The sequence below is a fragment of the Carcharhinus amblyrhynchos genome, chromosome 1 (assembly GCF_965287045.1).
Source record: "Carcharhinus amblyrhynchos chromosome 1, sCarAmb.v2.hapA, whole genome shotgun sequence".
NCBI classification, from domain to species: domain Eukaryota; kingdom Metazoa; phylum Chordata; class Chondrichthyes; order Carcharhiniformes; family Carcharhinidae; genus Carcharhinus; species Carcharhinus amblyrhynchos.
In genome coordinates, this window is record NC_137324.1 from 114,488,364 (window position 1) to 114,503,817 (window position 15,454).

Below are 15,454 nucleotides of genomic sequence, written 5' to 3' on the forward strand. Positions count from 1 at the left end.
TAAATGGCTAACATTAGTAATTTGTAGTTAGCATATAAGTTGATTACTTTTGAAAGGATATGTTGTGGTTTCAAATGTTGATTTATGAAGACCACAATCTATGGTAATAATCACACAGTTGTTAGGAAGAGTGAGAAAGCAGACCGATTCAAAAGGGCAAAGAAACTAGTAATCAGGTAGTGAAGAGTCTTTAGATGAATAGATTGCACATTAAACACATTCCAGGAGTAAAAGAGGGTGCACCAAATGACGGAGTTCTTTAGATAATAGATTAAAGCTCAACTAAATTTTAAAATTCAAGTATATGGTAAAACTCAGATTAACAATATTGAAGATTAGTAGGAAATATACAAAATATAGTACTCTTGTCTATGTGCTTATTTTGAACAAATCTCTAGCAGCAATGGAGTCTTTTAGAATTTACTTCAGTGACCAAGCACATTTGGCAAAATTGATTTGAGCTGGAATTCATACAATCAAATATTTTCAGTTTGAGAAAATCAATATAAAACACTTAGTTACAAACAATTTATATACGACTAAATGACAGGAAGATTCATTTCTTTGGATGTTGATAGAAAAATTAATATCATGCTTAAAATCATTGTCAATGTATTGGCTCAAAAATAATTTGACACATTCCAGAAGCAATATGTAGTACGAAAAATTATTAGCACTTATTAAAAGGGGTTACATTCTCTGAATGTTGTGATATTAGTTAGAACACAAGTGAAGGAAATGGTAGCGAACAATTCTCTTACGGCGCAGTAAATTGTAAACAGCAGAATGTTGGCTCGCAGTAGAATGTTCTGTTGTATTCACGTTCATTCAGTTGATGACTCCTCTGTGATGACTTTATTAGGTTCTGCTGCTCTAGGAAATGCAAAATATAGAGTGTCTATCACAGTAGATAGAAAATTCATTTGTGGCTTAAAGCATAAACCATATTTATGACGTATGAAAAAGTAATGCCATTAGAAAAATGAAAAAGATGCATATTCTTTTTCCATGATCTTGCTCAATCATCTTCCAAAAGAAATGAGTGTAGTATTTGGTCAATGTTGATTTTGCGGAAGGCATTTGAAAAGTTGTTTATAGGAAGCGTTTACTAAAATTTCAGGCGCTTAATACAAAAAGAAGTAGCGATTAATCTGATGCTTTTCCAATGCTGTATTACGTCACAAAACTGGATTCATTCTGGCATGAAAAGGAGAGAATGCTGGATTGTACCTGAAGGTGTGAACAAAGAAACCAATGGGACCAAAAATGAAAAGTGTGTGCAAGTAGATTAATTTACTAGATATGTGAAAGATATTTTGTATGGGGCATAAGGTACACAAATAAAGAATTCATTTACAAAAAGCCCATGGTTGAGCCACAGTTCAATGGGCAAGACGTTATAGAAATCCGTGGAGAATATAACTTAGATTCTCACTAGGTTATACTAAAGATGGAAAGTTAGATTTAGAATCATAGTCATAGAGGTTTACAGTATGGAAACAGGCCCTTTGGCCCAACTTGTCCATGCCACCCTTTTTTTAAAACCCCTAAACTAATCCCAATTGTCCACATTTGGCCCATATCTCTCTATATCCGTCGTACTCATCTAACTATCTAAATCTTTTTTAAAAGACAACATTGTACCCACCTCTACTACTACCTCTAGTAGCTTGTTCCAGACACTCACTACCCTCTGTATGAAAAAGATTCCACCTCCCCTGGACCCTTTTGTATCTCTTCCCTCTCCCCTTAAAACTATGCCCTCTAGTTTCAGGCTCTCCTACCTTTGGGGAAAAATATTGACTATCTAGCTGATCTGTGCCCTCATTATTTTATAGACCTTTATAAGATCACCCCTTAGCCTCCTACGCTCCAGAGAAAAAAAGTCCTTGTCTATCCAGTCTCTCCTTATAACTCAATCCATTAAGTCCCGGTAGCATTCTTGTAAATCTTTTCTGCACTCTTTCTAGTTTAATAATATCCTTTCTATAATAGGATGACCAGAATTGCAGACAGTATTCCAAATTTGGTCTTACCAATGTCTTGTACAACTTCAATGTTCTGGTCAATGAAACCAAGCATGCTGAATGCCGCCTTCACCACTCTGTCCACCTGTGACTCCACTTTCAAGGAGCTATGAACATGTACCCCAAATCTCTTTTTCTGTAACTCTCCCCAACGCCCTACCATTAATTAAGTCCTGCCCTATTTCAATCTACCAAAATGCATCGCCTCGCATTTGTCTAAATTAAACTCCATCTGCCATTCTTCAGGCCAATTGTTCACGATCCCGTTGCAATTGGAGATAATTTTCTTCACTGTCCACTATGCCACCAATCTTAGTGTCATCTGCAGACTTACGAACCATGCCTCCTATATTCTCATCCAAATCATTAATATAAATAAGAACATAAGAAATAGGAGCAGGAGTAGGCCATCTAGCCCTTCAAGCCAGCCCTGCCATTCAATAAGATCATGGCTGATCTGAAGTGGATCAGTTCCACTTTCCCGCTTTCTCCCTACAACCCTTAATTCCCTTGTCTATCAGAAATCTATCTACCCGTGACTTAAATATATTCAGTGAGGTAGCCTCCACCACTTCAATGGGCAGAGAATTCCAGAGATTCACCACCGTTTTGAGTGAAGAAGTTCCTCCTCAACTCTGTTCTAAACTGCCCCCCCCCCCCACCCCCCGCATTTATTTTGAGGCTGTGTCCTCTAGTTCTGCTATCCTTTCTAAGTGGGAAGAGTTTCTCTACCTCTACCCTATCTAGCCCCTTCATTATCTTGTAAGTCTCTTGTAAATGAGAAATAACAGTGGAGCCAGCACTGATCCCTGAGGCACACTGCTGGTCACAGGCCTCCAGTTTGAAAACAACTCTCCATAACCATTTGCATGACAGAATTGAAATAGTTGGGGCTCAAGAGTGGTTGAGATTTAATAGAGATTTTCACAATTGAGAAGGTTTTGATAGGCTGAGAAAGGATATACTATTTCTGATCACCCTTATTACTGGCTCAACCAATTTAAACTTGTAATTGAAAGGGGTAAAGAAACTTCTTAGTCAAGAAAATTTTGGCGTATTGAATGCTTTGTCATAGAGTGAGTGAGATACCATGCTGTTTTTTTTTAAGGGAAGGTTTCACACATACTTGAAGCAAGGAAGCATAAAAGCTAAGGGACAAAACCAGATTCGTGGGATTTATTTTTGGTTGCTCTGGCAAAAAGGTGGCACTGAATTTTAACTTGGGGAGAAAAGAACGGGTTTGGATTGGGCAAGAAGGCTGTGAATCTCATTCTTGTTCAGGTTTTAATTTTAACTCTGGTTGGATTTCAGTGTTCGGAAGCCCAGCAGCTCCTTCAAAGCCAGGACTTGGTGGTTTCAGGAGATATTTGACTTCACAACCACTGCCTGGACTCAGTTGCCTGCCTATGGAAGTATTGATGATTGGACACTCCACCCCATCATAACCCTCTGCCTGCCCCCAACCCCCCAAATGCCCCAGCCCTTTGCATTTACCAACAAGTTAATCTTTGTAATGATTTGCATTGTGCACATGTATATTTGCTGGATCTAGATAGTGTGGGCCAATAATACCCAACTGCTGAATTATTAATGCAGGCGCATGCATGTCACTATCTTCAACTAGGCCTGATATTATCGTTCAATAACATCCCAATTTAATGAATTATTCCTGTGCCCTCATCAGAGAGTGGGTAGAATAAATATTTTACCGTTTATCCAGGAAGGAAATAATTCTCTTGACCCATTGGGTTTCGGGATTGACACAGACCTTTTTCCCATGCTTCAAGGTAATTCTGTAACGTGAGCAGAAATTATTCAAGTAGAAACATTAGAGGCAAAATGTGAAAGCTCCTGCAGGAGAATTCACTATCCTAATGTAGATGTTAGTGATGCAGCAAATCATGTATACAAGCAGCATGATGGCACAGTGGTTTGCACTGCTGCCTCACAGCACGAGGGACTCGGGTTTGATTCCAGGCTTGGGTCACTCCCTGTGTGGAGTTGGCACATTTTCCCTGTGTCTGCATGGGTTTCCTCCGGGTGCTCTGGCTTCCCACAGTCCAAAAGATGTGCTGGTTAGGTGTATTAGTTATGCTAAGTACTGCTTCAGCGTACTTAAACAGGCACTGCATTGTAGGGATGAGGGGATTTTCACAGTAACTTCCTTGCAGTGTTAATGTAAGCCTACTTGTGACACAGAAACTTTAAAACTGCACATCCACTATAAGAACACAACAACAAAGGAAATAGAAGCAGGAGTATCTTATATGGTCCACCAAACATGCTCCGCCATAATATCAGATCATGGTTCATCTGATCTTGGCCTCATCTTCACTTTCCTATCTGTTCCCCATAACCCTTGACTACTTAATGATTCCAAACTCCATGCATCTCTGTCTTGAATATATTCAGTGACTCAATTCCGGGGAATTTGGAGTAGAAATCTCCAAAGTTTCGCAAACATCTGAACGAAAAGAATTCTTCTCATTTCCATCTTAAGTGAACAACCCTTCCTTTGAAATGATGCTCTAGATTCTTCCATGAAGGAAGACATCTCCTCAGCATCTACTCTGTCAATTCTCCTCAGAATCTTATGTTTCAAATAAGATCACTTCTCATTCTTCTAAACTCTGATGTATTTGGGCCCAACTTGCTCAACTTTTCCTGTCGGACCACTCCTTCATCCCAGGATTCAATCTAGTGAACCTACTCTGAACTGCTTCCAATGCAAGTATATCCCTACTTAAATAATTAGACCAAAATGTATGCAGCACGTGAGATGTGGTCTCACAAACAGACTGCATAGTTGTAGCAAGTCTTCCCTTTTCCTCAACACCCTTTTGTGTTTTGACCACAGCAAATGTTATTTGCTGAACAAGTCAGATCCCACCTGTCTTAATGATCACAACTTTTTTAATTTGTATTTTGAAAATGAGGAAAGGTTATTGACTCCCAAGAACACCAGTAATACCTTTTAAGATTTTAAAAGACTTGTTAACAACAAAAAAAACCTTTAAGCTCATAAGCTGAAGTTAGACGGTTAAAGTAGCCTCATAGAACAATCCCCAAAAAAACCCACTTGTCTAACATTAGTGTGGTACAAATTTATAGGACTAAAAAGGGAGATCCTGAGGATCAGATAGAACACAAGGTTCTAGACTAACAGATAAAACTGCAGAAAGCACAGATGCAGTGATCATGATCTTCCAAAATTCCCTAGATTTTGGAATGCTCCCAGCAGATTGGAAGCTACTAACTGTAGCACTGCTATTCAAGAGGGAGAGGGAAAATGGGGAACCACAGGCCAGTTAACCTGAGACCTGTTATTGGGAAAATAAAGTTTCTCTGATATTTTTCTTCTCATAATTACCTAAGTCCCTTATTCTTGCTTCACCTTTATTTCTGTCATATAATTTGTATGTTTTACTGTGAAGATAGGGACAAAAATTTTGTTCAGTGTTTTTGCTGTTTTCCCCATTCGCTATGATAATTACGCCTGCCTCTGTTGCTAAGGGATCATCATTTGCATTAGCTACACTCCTTTTTATATGCTTGTTAAAGATTTTGCAACCTGTTTTTATATCCCTATCCAGCTTTTGTTTATTTTTTCATCAACTTTGGTTGTTTGCTTGTTTCCAAAACTCTGTCAACCCTCAAGCTCTTTCTACTATTCTTTGATGCATTACAAGACAATAAATCTAATAGTATCCTTAATTTCCTTGGTAATTCATGGATGGATATTTCTCGTGTATTTTTGTCAAATATTTTGAATTATTTTTAATGTTTTCCCCATGTTTATACTACTGCCATGCATTTTAGTCTATTTGCCCAATTAACCTTTGCCCCTTTTTAACATATGTATTTGACTTTGTTTAATATTCTTGTTTGGGATTGGAGAATGTTGTTCTCAACACTAATATGGAATTCAATTACCTTTGAATCACTTTTTGGCCAGAGGATCTTTTATTATGAGATTGTGAACTAAAACTGCCTCATTACACAATTACTAGATATAAAATGGCTTTATTCCTAGTTGTGACAACAGAAAATGTTGGGTAAAAGCTAGGTCTGGCAGCATCTGTGGAGTGAGAAACGGTTAATGTTTTGAGTTTGTATGACTGTTTTTCAAAGCTGAAGAAGGGTGGAAATGTGATGGATTACATAGTTGGAGAGGTTGTATTGGCAGAATAGAAGATCAGGGATAGATTTCACAGATGCTGCCCAACTTGCAGAGTTTATCTAGAATTTCCTGCTTTTATTTTGGATTTCCAGCATCTGCTGTGTTTTTGCTTTTATTCCTAGTTGGTTTCACAAACAAATGTACCAGGATCTGTCTACAATCAAAGCATTTGATAAATTCATCTCTCGGACTACTTTGCCGTAGGCAAAGGATTCACAAGACCGCTCGTAAATGCAGGAACGTTTAATCTTATAAATGATTTGTGGATCCCACCCTGGCAGTTGTGCTGGATTTTCATCCTGGCACTACTAAAGTCCATGATCCAAGAGGAGAGGACACAAAGAGCAATCTTTGGTAATTTGAATGTACCTTCTAACAAAGGTGCAAAATATTGATGGGAGGTTGCTGGGGTCAGGGAGGATGCTAGATTACCTCCCCCATACCTACCACATTTTCTGGGGGTGCTCTGCCTAGGACCCAGTTCTGCAAGGTGGCTGTGTCGTCAGGGTGAGGATGCTTGTAAATCTTTACCATGAAAAAATGGTCTGCCCTCATCTGGTGGAGCTCAAATCCCAATTGTAGCTAGTTTCACTAGTAACTCTTGGGTGATGGGAGGTTTGCAAGCTGTTTGTAACCAAGGGCAGACTTGAAACTGGGAGAGTTTCAGAACCATTTTTGAGTGCGTTTTTAGGGATCCCCAATATGCACTCTACAAAATTTTGAGCGAGTCTGGTTCTCAATGCAGAAGCCTCTGAGCAGGGCTTAATGCACCCGAAAGCCTACAGCCCCAATTGCAAGAGACCCGGACGCCCCAAAGTCACCACTGCTGCTCCCACCCTTCCTTCCCCCGACAGCTCTGAAGACTGCTTGTAGGAAGAGGATGAAGAGACTTCTGAGGGCGATACCTTTTTGGCATCAGTTTCCACCTCACAACTCACCATCTCAGATACTGACATGTTGGTGGGTCCAATTGTGTTGAGGCTTCTGGGTCACTCTCTGGTGAGCATGATACATCTGATGTACACTGGGTGGAGGGGGGAACGTCCAAGACCTGTGGGGGCCTGCCAGAGGTGAGGATTCAGCTGGCCCCAGCCTACATGCTGGGCCTCCTGAGATCATTTCTCACTCCGCAGCAACAGAGCTAGGGAATGTAGGAGGGTCTGACAGCCACACTGGGCCAACTTCGAGGCTGTTGGGAGGAGTCCCAAAGCTTTCAGGTGGACCAGCTATTGCCTGTCTTGCTTGGTTCCCAGGCCAACACTGCAAAGGTGACATCAGTGGTGGAAAGGGAATCCTCACCATGAGTGGCAGGCTTCAAGCAATGGCCGAGTCCCAGAAGGCCATGGCAGAATCTCCAGAACCATGGCCGGGTCACAGCTAAGGGACGGAATGACTTCTTGAGATTCTGTGGCCCATGGCTGAGAGGCTCGAAAGTTTGCTTGAGACCCTGCGAGACAATGCTGAGACACAGTGGGCTACAGAAGTAGCCCATGAGAACATGGTCCACTCATAGAGCGTCATGGCTAAGGAGCTGCAGAGCACAGCCCAGTCCCAGAGGGCACTTGCTGCAGCCATTGAGAGGTGGCCCCTGACTTGGGTGGCCATCACAGAGGGCTTGACCACCCTGGGTAGAACGCAGGAGGTCCTTGAGGACTGGCAGGGCTAGGTGACATGATGTGGAGATGCCGGCGTTGGACTGGGGTAAACGCGATAAGAAGTCTGACAACATCAGGTTTAAGTCCAACCGATTTATTTGACAGTAAACTCACAAGCTTTCAGGGTTTGTCCCTTCGTCAGGTGAATGGAGAGTTTTGGCCTCAGAGCATATAAAGCACAGACAGTTTACAGATTACTGATTAGAATGTGAGTCCTTACAACTAACTTGCTATTCAAGTCTTAAAGAGGCCTACAATGTGGGTGGAAAGAGCATTAAGCACAGGTTAAAGAGATGTGTATGGTCTCCAGACAGTACAGTAAGTGAGGTTTTGTGCGACATGGGTTTGCAAAACCTCACTTACTGTACTGTCTGGAGACCATACACATCTCTTTAACCTGTGCTTAATGCTCTTTCCACCCACATTGTAGGCCCCTTTAAGACTTGAAAAGCAAGTTAGTTGTAAGGACTCACATTCTAATCAGTAATCTGTAAACTGTGCTGTTATATGCTCTGTTTGAGGTCAGAGCTCTCCATTCACCTGACGAAGGGACAAACCCTGAAAGCTTGTGAGTTTACTATCAAATAAATCGGTTGGACTTAAACCTGGTGTTGTCAAACTTTTTACAGGGTGAACTGACAGCAGAGCTTCTGGAGCTCACTGCAGAAGCACTGCCATCACATGGAGTGACCCAGGGATCCACAGGAACCCCAAGGGAGGAGGAAGGGCTTGAGCCCATGCCAGAGCATTCCAGCCAGGAGACTGTGGCTGTGGCTTCTTACTCCTGCCTTCCTGACACCGGGGCTTCTCAGGAACAGCAGGGTGAAGAGGGTGTCATGGATACGTCCAGACCCTTGAAGCTCAGGCCCTCCAGAGATGCCCACCAAGGGCGTCACAGACCATGGGGCGTGGTAGGCAGCCAAATCCCTCTATCTTAGATGTACGTTCTGGGAAGACACTGAGATGTAGTGGTAGGCCACATAAGATTAAGAAGTTGCAGTTGCGCTAAGATGGCATGGGTGAAGGACTGCACTAATTAGATGGATACTTAAACACTTTAACATTTTCTGTTCACATGTTTTTATGTTAAAATGTGTCTAAATAATAAGTGTTGTTATCAACAATAAATGTTGTTTCACCACCCACCTAGAATAAATTTGTTTCGGATTTGCCTCGAGCAGGAATCCTCTTGACCGTCAAGAGGAGGGATGCTTCATATTGATGTCAGTGGTGGAGGCCCTTCAGCACTGTTACTCAGAAAATTAAGGCATTGGTTCCCCAGAACCCATGAGAGGTTCCTCTCTTCCCCCACCCCACCTGCCCCAGGGCCCTGTACGGTGGTTTACTGATCCCTTGGATATGAGCCCAGGTTCCAGCATGAGCTCAGGTAGCTTCAATACTTACACAATTTCTACTTTTCTGCAGTAGGAGCCCTGGTTAAAGACTTTGACATGTTGATATTTTCTTGGATGAATGAAGTTAGAAATAACATTCACACATTTGCATCTTGAGTTTGTTATGCTTCCTATGCAGAAACCTGTAGAGAAAGAGGAAAGAATTGGATGAGAAGATGGAAAAACAAAACTCATCGCATCGCAAATAAAAATGGAAAAAATTGTGCATTACATAAGCAAAAATTAAACATACAATGTACAGCATAGTCCAATTATTCCATGCTAGTGCTTATGGTCCATAAATGTCTTCTCCTCCTTAAACGTCTAATCACCTCAGCTAATCCTTGTGGTATTGATTTCCATGTTTTAACCACTCCCTGGGTAAAGAAGTCATCCCTGAATTCTCTTTTGATCTATTGGTAACAATCTTATATTTATTGCCACTAATTTTGTAGCCTAATTTCTACCTATGGATGCTGGCTCGAGTGGTGAGCCTGCCTTCACGCAAGTATGGATGGATCGTCTGTCTCCACTGCGTCTTCAGTAGAGTTCTTGCAAATTCTAACTGTTATGCCCTCAAAAGGTCTCTGCAGAACCCAGACAAAGCAAGAAAAGACATGAGTTAAGGTCTTAAAAGCATTAACCAATGTATTCAGCCAAGTCTGACCTTGTCATGTAAAATAACATGGTCTAATCACTAGATCCCGCTTGTTCTGCATTCACTTCAAACATTCCTCTCTTTCAAGCAACCTTCTACTTCCTCTTTAAGGAAAAACAATGAACACTATATTTGTGTTGGTTCCTAACTTTAACCATTCTCTCTGGTAAATACTTTTTTCTCACCACAGGGAGGAACCTGAAGGTCAATTGAGAGAGGAAACTTCCATTCCACCCATCCTGATTTTAAATTTGGGAGAAATAACATTGTGTATTCACAGAACCATCTAGTTCCCCAACAACAAACATAATATGGCTGGGATGAAAATCTAGAATTTCGGCCACAAATTGGTACACACATGGTATCAGATGCTTGGACTTTTTACACCATATATGGTCATTTGTAATAGAATCCCTACAGTGCAGAAGGAGGCCATTCAGCCCATTGAGCCTGCACCGACAACAATCCCATCCAGGCCCTATCCTTGCAACCCCTTGTATCTACCCTGCTTGTCCACCTGACACTAAGGGGTAATTTAGCATAGCCAATCCCCCTAACCTGCACATCTTTGGAGTGTGGGAAGAAACCGGAGAACCTGCAGGAAACCCATGCAGACATGGGGCGAATGTGCAGACACCATACAGATAGTCACCCAACGCTGGAATTGAACCAGGTCCCTGGTGCTTTAAGGCAACAATTGTGCCACCATGTCACACAAGATACTTGAGATCATGGTGTTTCTCTACATTTCTCTTTCTATGCCACTTTTTTCTGTCTCTCACTCCAGCAATTCTTCAATTAGAGACTGAAGTTAGCAGAATGTGATTTAAAAACTAATTTGCCATTCTAGTGAAGTGGTTTTATCAAATAAGCAGATTGTTAGAAAATAAACATTCACCACCAAACTGAAGTCAGAGATATCAGATGACCTTTAACAATTTTTTTGTGCTTTTTAAACGCTATTGGGCTAGTTTAGCTGTCTGGAAGCAGGCCAGGCCTGGTCCTTCAGACAGGCTTAAATGCCTTCCTTGCCTGCCAAGCTTTGATAACAGCCTCTATAAAGGGGATTCTTCCACTGCCCCCCTCCACTCACTCCCACAGTTGTGGCCAGGCTGCAAAAGCCATTTTTTATTTTAAGATTGAAAATGTTAGATAGAGGGGGAGCTTCCGTTTTGGGGAACCTAGCCTCTCATTCATTCTTTTTTTTCCTACCAGGCATCTCATTGTTGTTTTCACACTGGAGTGTCTCATTTTGCTCCTCCAGCTTCGAGAATCTGTCTGGTGAGCCCATTCACTGGTCACCAATTGGCCAATTTAGGATAAACAACAGTTAAATGTATACTTTCTACCTGCACCATCTTCTGACCCAATTTATATCTCACAGCGGGGTGTTCAAGCCCACAGAGAAGGTCTTGCCCAGGATCTTTTTTGTGGAGGTGGGAAAATGTCACTGACAGGCTAGGGCTGATGGCAACTTCTGTGAAACATGGCAATGACACAGTATGGGAACAACATGGGAATCATTACACTGACAGCAGCTTACTGTCAAAATGTAAATGCTGCTTCCTGTTTCAGACAGAACATCCCGTTCATACTGAGCCCATGACCATTGAACTAGAATCATAGAATCCTTACAGTGCAGGAGGAGGCCATTTGGTCCATCAAGACTGCACCGACTCTGACAGAGTATCCCACCTGGGCCCTATCTCCAAAGCCCCACATATTTACCTGGCTAGTTCTGCAAACACATCTTGGGGCACTAAGGTCCAATTTAGCATAGCCATTCCACCTAGTCTGCGCGTCTTTGGACTGTGGGAGGAAACCGGAGCATTCAGAGGAAACCCATGCAGACATGGGGAGAATATGCAAACTCCACATAGACAGTGACCCAATGCTAGGATCGAACTCGGGTCTCTGGTGCTGTGAAGAAGCAGTACTAATGACAAGCACAAAGGGGGTATTCCTATCAATATTTTTTCTCCACTTAACATGCAGGCTGTAGGTGTCAATGGGCTATCTGAATAAAAAGTTATTATTTTTATGGAGCCATGCCTGAATTGAAGACCTGGCTTGTTGAGTTCGATCCTCATTTGATTGGTACCCTTTTCTAAGGTTTCCCTTCTCCCACTCGATTGTTTCTCCACTGATCGTTTTTCTGGTTCTGTTTCATGTTACATATGAATAAAAGAAACACATCTCCTCTGAGCCATCAGAATATTTCACAAATGTAAAATAAAAAGTTCAGAAAGTAAAATTTCACTTGCAGCACATATAGGAGAAATAGTGTAATGGAATAAATGTTCATCTAAACCAAAATATTCTGCAACGACAAATATTCTGGAGGATGATTGAAGCAGTCATTCAGTTACACTATCAAATTTAGTTGACTCGGTGATTGTAAATAATCCATATCAAATCTTGATCTTAGTTATTGAAACTTCTGTGGAAATCAAGAATACCACTGAACTTTTCACAGATGAAGGGGGAAATGAAACAAAAACAACTTTTAAATTTAAGTTGCGTTGACTTTCACTCCTGAATGTTAAGTACATGCAAGCTCCTTGTCTTGGCAGTTATAGAAAATGTTCAGGCTGAGTCTGTCAACAATTCAGTGCAAAGTATGTTCTTATCATAAACTTTAGGATTAAAAATAACATGGATCAAAAGACCTTACCATGAGCAGCCAAGCAGATCACAATTGTACTCAACAGTAGGAATCTTACTTGAATATTCATTGTTGAGTGTGTTTTGGTATCTTCTTTAGTTACAGCAACGAGAAAAGTCTTGAATGTTGGTTTGGCACATTTCAATCTTATATTTAATAGTAAGATTTGAGGAAGTTATGAAAATTTGTCAGAACCTCAAAAAAAACTACGTCATATTCCAATTCCCCTTAATCCTGCAGTCTTTGGTGCATTCTAAAGTCATATGCAATTTCTGCTTTAAAATAAACCTTTTGATCCAAGGATACACTTCTTCCCTTCATTTCAAGCTGCAATGTATCCTGTGAATTTAAGTGGCATGGTGGCACAGAAGTTAGCACTGCTGCCTCATGACTCCAGAGACCTGGATTTGATTTCTGGCTTGCGTCACTGTCTGTCTGTGTGGAGTTTGAACTTTCTCCCCATGTCTGTATGGACTTCTTCCGCGTGCTCCAGTTCCCTCCCACAATCCAAAGATTAGGTTGATTAGCCATACTAAATGATCCTAGTGTCAGGGGATTAGCAGGGTGAATATGTGGGGTTACAGCGATAGGGCCTGGATGGGATTGTGGTGGGTGCAGACTGGTCTCCTTCTACACTGCAGGGTTTCTATTCTAAGCTAGTGCACCATTAAGAAGTGTTTTTTTTAAATCATGTACTCTGCAGTTGTAAGCAAATTTTTTCAGTTTGTTTTTCTCACTGTTGCTGGGCTGTCTGCAAGAGTCTTTTTATTGCCACTTGAAGGGGAGTTTGTTTATTTTACTGGGATGCTTATGACTGCATTGTTACAAGAAAAACTGGTTGGCAGGTCAGATGATAAGAGTTTTATTTTCATTTTTAGTTTGGAGCTGCAGGTTTGAGTTTTAGTTTTAGAAGGGGCATCAAGCTGAAAAGAAATCTCTCTTGCTAGTTTCAGACATTCTGCTAGTTAGCTGAAAGCAAGATCTTGCCTTTCTGAAGGAGGGAAATTAGCTGCTGGTGACTTGCCTAGAGCCCCTGATGTTTTGGGAAGCCCTGAGTCTATCCAAAGAACTGCAGACTTCATCCAAAGGTCTCAAGTCCAGTATCACACGAGCATTAGTCTTTGTGTTAATCCTGTGAAAAGAGTCTTTTATCTATGGGATTGGTTTGATTGGGACACATTAGATACATTTGTAAGGAACATACATTATAGTAGTTGTTTTGTTTCTTGTTTGTAATTGAAAATAGTTCTTGTTAATTTTCTTACTATATGTGTTAACTACATTCTTAAGTAAACTTTTTGTTAAAAGCTCCCTAGTGGGTCATTTGAATCATACCTGAAGTGAAACATATCATGCTTTTCCTAGCCAAATTCAAGATGCAGAAGTTATGATCCAGGCGGGATCGATAAAACACTTTGAAGTTTCTGACCTGAACCATAACAATCCTAATGATCTAAGATGACTATAATCCTCTTTCTCAAATGCTTTGTGTAATCCCACAAAATACATTAACATTTATTTTGAAGACTTATTGCATTGTGTTACTTTTCTGAATCTTGAGCCCAATAGCTAAAACCCAATGAGGTTCATATGATATTTTATCCACAAATTTCACGGTAAAGTATTGGACAAAAGTCCACAAGTCTTATAAATTATAAAATGGTTGTAAAAGGAGGAGTGATGCTGGTTCAGAAACAAAAAGGACTTGCAGCATGGAAGCAGAGGGCATTAGGTACTGGAGGCTCAGTTGCTAAATGAGTACATTGCATTTGGTTTTACTTGTGAAGCAGGCGACGCTGAAGTAATTGTGAAAGAACAGCATAGTTGAATGCAGGGTGGACTAAAAATTTTTTCATGATTGCACTGCTGCCTCAGAGCACCCGGGACCAGGGTATGATTCCTGGCTTGGGTCACTGTCTGTACGAAGTCTGCATGTTCTTCCTGTGTCTGTGGGTTTTCTCCAGGTGTTCTGGTTTCCTCCCAGTCTGAAAGACTTTTTGGTTAGGTCATTATAAATTCTCCCTCAGTGTACCTGAACGGGCACTGGAGTGTGGCGACCAGGGGATTTTCATAGTAACTTCATTGCAGTGTTAATATGAAACTACTTGTGACACTAGTAAAAATATAATAAACTTTGCCTAAGGCAGGCCCTTGTTTATTGTCTGCTAAGGCTTCATCTTGAGTTTTTTTGGACAGTTTTTTGTTGGTAGTGATTTAATATTACCTTTCACTCTCAAGCACAGTATGAAGCAATATCTCAAGACTGCCTCAGCCTGGACAGGAATTGAACTTGTGTGGTTAGTATTTTGAACCACATATTATTTATCTACCCAATTGAGTTTACCAACCCTCATTTAACAAATGATTAAGAGGAGATAGTAAAAAGGTTGGCTGTATTTAATGTTGATAAGTCAGAAGGACTGTATGAGATGCATCTGAGGATATTGAAGGAAATAAGGGTGGAAGTTGTAGAGATACTGATTTTTCATTCCTCCCTATATAGAGCAGCAGTTCCAGAGGACCAGAGAATTGAAAACGTTGCACACTTTTTAAAAAAGAAATAAGGATAAGTCAAGCAACAATGTGCCTATCAATTTGATCACTGTGTAGGAAAGGTTTAAGAAATGATTATCCAGTACAAAATTAAGTTATTTGGGCAAATGTGGATTAACTAAGGAAAGCCAATATGGATTTGTTCAAAAACAATTGGGTTTAACTAGTTAGAGGTTTTGATGAGGTGACAGAGTTGTTGAGGACAATACAGTTATGCATGGACTTTTAATAAAAAGTGCCATATAACAGAGTTGTCAACAAAGTCAATGGAATAATAGGAACAGTGACAGCATAGATATGGTCTTGGCAGAGTGAGAAGAAA

The 15,454-nt window shown here is 40.8% G+C and overlaps 1 protein-coding gene across 1 annotated transcript; it reads right to left on the reverse strand.

Moving 5' to 3' along the window:
* Nucleotides 1–418: 418 nt before the first annotated feature.
* Nucleotides 419–12,670, reverse strand: LOC145350120 (interleukin-8-like). Its single transcript, XM_080199057.1, has 4 exons — nt 12,589–12,670; nt 9,267–9,399; nt 3,737–3,820; nt 419–873 (listed from the first exon to the last, which is right to left on the reverse strand). Exons 1-4 carry the CDS (start codon nt 12,647–12,649, stop codon nt 825–827), a joined length of 327 nt encoding a protein of 108 aa, XP_080055183.1. The 5' UTR covers nt 12,650–12,670; the 3' UTR covers nt 419–824.
* Between the last annotated feature and the right edge of the window lie 2,784 nt (nt 12,671–15,454).

Coding starts and splice junctions, on each gene's coding strand:
- LOC145350120 (XM_080199057.1), bottom strand. CDS start 12,649: ATGAATATTCAAGTAAGATTCCTACTGTTGAGTACAATTGTGATCTGC. Junction 9,400..12,588: donor GATCTGCTTGGCTGCTCATG/GTAAGGTCTTTT, acceptor CTTTCTCTACAG/GTTTCTGCATAGGAAGCATA. Junction 3,821..9,266: donor TGCAGAAAAGTAGAAATTGT/GTAAGTATTGAA, acceptor CTCACGTTACAG/AATTACCTTGAAGCATGGGA.